The sequence below is a fragment of the Rhagoletis pomonella genome, unplaced genomic scaffold (assembly GCF_013731165.1).
Source record: "Rhagoletis pomonella isolate Grant_MI unplaced genomic scaffold, Rhpom_1.0 Rhpom_scaffold_00014, whole genome shotgun sequence".
NCBI lineage: Eukaryota > Metazoa > Arthropoda > Insecta > Diptera > Tephritidae > Rhagoletis > Rhagoletis pomonella.
In genome coordinates, this window is record NW_023458568.1 from 14905645 (window position 1) to 14911548 (window position 5904).

Below are 5904 nucleotides of genomic sequence, written 5' to 3' on the forward strand. Positions count from 1 at the left end.
TGTGTTATTTTTCAATTCGGATTATTTTTATTAATATTAAAAAAATTATAAAATTATTAGTTTAGAAACATATGAAATATGTTTAAGCCCATTTTTTAATAAATTTAAGGTTTTAAAAAGACAAAATGTGTTCTTTTTATTACAACGCTTTTATCAACTTGCAATGTTGTAGTATGGTGGATATACTATAAATGTAGCAAAGCTATTTATGGCAAATTCTATATATCAACCTAGTCTAGATAAGAACCTCGCTGTACGCAGCATATGAAGGAGGTACAATTAGAAGACTCTAGATGTCGCCCCGCCAGAAGAAGTTAAATATTGCGCCTAAATATATGCACTGTTTATATACGTCACAGCGCCATTTCTTTAAATGAAATAAACTGCTGCTATATGTATGTATGTACATATGTATGTGAAACTTAAATCGGAAGTAATAAGATAACTGTAGTTTAAATCAAGGAATGAAACCGAAACCCAAACCGAAACCGTAACCGTTTAAAACCGTTTCGTTTCTCAAAACCGAAACCGAAACCGTAACCGTTATCTTGACCTGAAAAGGAACGATACCGAAACCATTTCAATCACAGGTTTCGATCGGTTTTCCGAAATTTACAAAAATAATAAATAAAAATTTCTTTGAAATAAACGATTTATTTAACCAAAATCAGCAACATTTTGCTAAAATTCTTGTTAAGTAGTAAATAAGTATGGCAAGGTAACTTTTCGCAAAAATCTGCTGATGACTTTGTTGTTGTGAATCGATAATCGATTAATTATATTTAAGTAGTTTCTTTCCCGTACGCAATGCGAGATCCCACGTGTGCCTAAAATAGCCAGGAAATCATGCCTGTACTCAACAAAATGGGTAATAGAGAGCGAAAATTCGAGCGTATTCGATCGTAAGTGTATTCTTCTTCCTGCCCTAAACAGCCCGAAATTTTCTCCGAGTAAAAATGGATAAACTGTCAAAGTGCATATCAGCTGTATTGTGTTTACATGTTGCCTGCATTTACTCGGTGCTTTTAAGGAAAAGTGAATGGCCTGTTGATGTATTTTCAATCTATGTACTTAAAATCAAATTTGTGAAACCAAAATTCAATTTCCAAGTGTTTGCATTTAATACCATGTTCTGACCGACAACCAAAACATTTTTCCTTCATTTTCTTTTCATTTACAACCTTTAACTTTCATTCTTATTTTGCTTTGGTCAGGCAATTAACAATAAATCCGAAATGGCGCATTAAAGATGATAAAATACGACTTCCACTTCGATAAATAATCGAAAAAAACTAGTCAAGACACCGATTGGAATGAGTGGAAAGTGAGTTTTCAAGTAGTTTTCAGCGAAAACTGGTTTTCGTTTAACAGATTTTATATGGACGAAAACACAAGTTTTAGGTCGAAAACCAGTTTTAGCAACGAAAACATGTTTCCGATGTCGGTCAGAACATGGTATACGTGACAAAAACAAGAACAACGTGAATCAGCTGTTTCTCGACTTGTGGGCACGAAATGTGGGTTTTTGCGTTTCCGTACTTCTGAACTTTGTTCCATTTTTGAAAGAAAATGTTTCTCTTATTCTCGAATTACCAAATCCGGTCCGGATTGTTAGGGAAAGAACCTAGTGTTGATATTATCAGTGAACTGTAATTTTCGATTTTCTTTCCTCAACGTTTAAGACATTGTGATTTAAATAATATCAACAAAATTTCAGTGAAAAACCGAAACCGGAACGAAACCGAAACCAAAACCGAAATAAATTTTGAAGAACGAAACCAAAACCGAAACCGAAACACTTGGCAAAACCGAAACCCAAACCGGAACGTTATTTTGAAACTGTTTCATTCCTTGGTTTAAATCAAATTATTTATTTGTCACCGTTTAATGAAAGATAGAACTACAAGTTTGTCTTTTGTTGAAAAATGAACATAACTAAAAAAAATCTCTGCTTGACATTAATTGAAAAAACTCAACCAACGCCAAAAGTTTAGCCCTTCGTCCAGTTCAAAAAGCGCAGGGTTGTATTTAGAGAATAAAATTTATAAAAGCAAAATAATATTAAACATTCCGCCCCTCTTGAAAGCATCCGCTTTCAAACGTCCAAAAATAATGGACAGAGTTTCGCTTGAGTATTCTTTTTTCAGTCTTTATCGTTACTACACGAACGAGCCCGTCAGCAGCAGGATGTAGTTCAGTGACTCTTCCAATTGTCCACTTGGATGGCGGCAAGTTGTCATCCTTTATGATGAACACGTCGTCGATTTGTAAATTTTCCATCTTATGCGTCCACTTAGGCGGCTGTTGTAGTTGAATGAAGTATTCTCTTGACCATTTCTGCCAGAATTGTTGGACAAGGTGCTGAAGATACTGCCTTCGATTGAGAGAATTTTCTTTCAAATTTAGCATGTTCTCATCTGGTATTGTTGTAGGTGATCGGAGAATTAAAAAATGTGCAAGTGTTAATGGTTCAATATCGTCCTCGAACTTAACGCATAATGGACGGGAATTAAGGCAGAATTCGATCTGACGTAACACCGTTTGCAATTCTTCGTAGGTGACTGAAGTATCAGCTAGCGTGCGCTTCAAGTGGTGTTTCATCGATTTCACACCAGCTTCCCAGATGCCACCAAAGTGCGGTCCGGACGGAGGCGAGAAGTGCCACTGAATATGCTGGTCAGCGAGTTCACGTGTGATACCATCTTGTGTTGTAGATGACTGAAGCAATTGGTGAATTTCTCGCAGTTGCTGATCAGCCCCTACAAAATTGGTTCCATTATCGGAATAGATGTGCATGGGTTTTCCGCGCCTGGCGATAAAACGACGTAAGACGGCTATAAAAGCAGCGGTAGATTGTTCGGTGACCAATTCAATGTGAACGCGTTTCGTAGCGAGGCACACAAAAAGCGCAATCCAACATTTGTACAGTCGTGAGCCACGACCCTTCCATGAACGGAGCTGGATTGGCCCTGCGAAATCCACTCCAGTATTCAGAAACGTGCTGCCTGGATTCAATCGTGGACGAGGGATGTTACCCATTTGTTGCTGGTATGGAATGCCACGCTGTCTCATACAGACAGTACACTTATAAATACAGCGCTTGACGGCAATCGTAACGCGGGGAATCCAGTAGCGAATACCCAGTAAGTAATGAAGTTGCCGGTTTCCAGCATGCAAATTTCTCACGTGATAATCATTTATGATAAGCTTTGTCAACTGATGATCCTTGTTGAGAATAATAGGATGCTTCTGATCGTAGTTTACATCTGCATTCGTGATTCTTCCCCCAACTCGTAACACGTCATCGCCATCAATGAAAGGGGATAGCATGGCTAATTTGTGTGAAACTAGCAATTGCTTACCCTGACGTATGCTTCGTAATTCCGGCGCACATGATGCTGTTTGAGCTTTCCTAACCAAAGCGTTATGCGCCCGCTGTAGTTCATTTGTTGTTAAAAACGACTTTGACATTTCAAGCTTTAATTTCATAGCTTCGCAATTATCTATAAATCGTAACAAAAGCGCTATCACTCGTAGAAGGTGAGTGTAGCTGGAATATCGGTCGAATATGTCAATTTCTTCAACGGTGGCTACATGGGACATCGTTTCTTTTCGTTCTTCTAAATCAGTATCCTCAGGAACGGTTGGTGTATGATCACATGTTGTAACCAGTTGTCTTAACGTATTTGGGCTATGCCACCATAGCTGGTTATTGATGAGCTCGTTAGGCCAAATTCCCCTCGTGGCCAGATCTGCAAGATTTCGCTGTGACGATATATATCGCCATTATTCTGCTGGTATGACATCAAGTATTTGTGCCGTCCTGTTGGCAACAAACGTTTTCCAGCGACGTTTATGGTCTGATAACCAGGCCAGAACGACTGTTGAATCAGTCCATCCGATAACTGCGGCATCTAACAAGTTCAAGGCGTTGCGAACTGTTGTCATTAATTTTGTCATAAGATGTGCGGCGCGCAATTCCAGACGTGGTAAGCTAACTTGCTTAACCGGCGCAACTTTCGTCTTAGCAGCAATCAAGTTTGTTCGAAATTCATCTTTCGCATATGGGATACGCATGTAGATTGCTGCTGAATAAGCCTGCTCTGATGAATCAGCAAACCAATGAAACTCGACGCTCGTTTCGTCCGCGAATTCTAACCATCTCGGAATTCGTAGCTTTTGAATGTCGTTGATGTTTTGCCGATACTCTGTCCATTTATTATAGAGATCGTTGGGTAACTCTTCTTCCCAGCCAAGACCTCGCAGCCAAAGTCTCTGCATAAATATTTTCATGGCGATTACGACTGGTGACAACCATCCGATGTGTCGATTATAGTTTCTGAATTTAATTCCCGGTCTCGTTCCTCAACTGACTGCATAAACGTTCCAGAATTTGATGCCCATTTTCGTAAATGAAACCCACCTTTCGACAAGATGGTGCAAAACTCATTTTTGAGTTCTATTGCTGAGCGCGCATTAATGGTACAGGCCATAAAATCGTCGACGTAAAAATGCTGCTTAATCGCCTTTGCTGCCAAAGAAGCATCGATTTCGAAGTCATTCGCAACTTGATGTAACGTCCTGATAGCTAAGAACGGCGCTGCTGAAGTACCATATGTTACTGTTTTGAGATTGTACTCCTTTGGTAATTCGCCCTTCGCGTCTCTCCATAAAATACACTGCAATGAACGGTCCTTTGGATTTATAAGCACCTGACGATAAATCTTCTCTATATCGCCAGAAAATGCGACTGCATATTTGCGAAAATTCGTTATAATTTCGAAAAGATCTTTTTGTATAGTAGGCCCCACTAATGAGTTGTCGTTGAGCGATACGGCACTTGTTGTCTTGCACGACGCATCGAACACCACACGCCACCTAGTGGTGGTGCTATTTGGTTTTATCACCGCGTGATGCGGTAGGAAGTACGTCCTGTGAAGGTTGCAGGTAGATGGCTCCATGTGACCCAACTCGCTGTACTCGTGCATGAAGCTCTTATATCGATGGCTGAGTGGAAGATCGACCTATCTCGGCAGCCAGTTCGAAAACATTCTATCTCAAAAAACTTTTCAAGAACGCCCTATTTCAGAATTCATTTCAAAAGCGCCCTATCTCAGCTGCCGATTCAAAACCGCCCTATATCAGCATATTTTCAATAAATTTTGAAGTGAGATAGGGCGTTTTTGAACCGAATTTTGAGATAGGGTGTTTTCAATTAAATTCTGAAATAGGGCGTTCTTGAAAAGTTTTTTGAGTTTTTTTCTTCTGGTGTGAGATGTTGAGTAGGCCCTGCAATGTCTTCCATTTCTCTGAAATGCTGAAGCTGTTTGCTTAAATCCAGGAACGTATGTGCTGTCACCAAATGTGTCTCGCGTGTGGCAGGTATTTTGCCCATAATAACCCAACCGAAGATTGTGTTTATAGCAGTTGGTGACCCTAATGGATGAGTCAAATTCTCTGGCAGGACGCACACGGAAAATACATCAGCACCCGACGAGCTTCGACATTCATTTCCTCAAATTGGTTGCAATTGAACAGAAAATGTTCCCTTGCACATACAGGGCACTTCTGAACAGTGGCGATGTAGGCGCGAGATTGGTTGCGCGTATAGTTGCTGACACCTTGACTGGAATTGTGGTTACTCCTCTGCGTATTCTCCAGTTCGACAATTCTGCTTTCCAAAAATTCTAAACCCTGTTGAAAGGTTGCTACTTCGTCTGCTTTCTTTCCCCTGTACCAGAGCACAAGCGTATTTGCGTCGAGTTTTTTTTCCAAATGAAACAGTAAAATTGAGTTGCAATGTTGAACTGGCTCTTCGAATACCTTCAAAGCATTTACACACTCATTTGTGGTGTTGTAAATACGTTTCATCTCAGCTACCGATGATGCTTTCATAGTGGGTTG

At 39.9% G+C, this 5904-nt stretch overlaps 1 protein-coding gene across 1 annotated transcript; it reads right to left on the bottom strand.

Annotated features, from left to right (window-relative positions):
• Nucleotides 1-2061: 2061 nt before the first annotated feature.
• Nucleotides 2062-3603, bottom strand: LOC118749154. Its single transcript, XM_036483922.1, has one exon. It carries the CDS (start codon nucleotides 3601-3603, stop codon nucleotides 2062-2064), a length of 1542 nt encoding a protein of 513 aa, XP_036339815.1.
• Between the last annotated feature and the right edge of the window lie 2301 nt (nucleotides 3604-5904).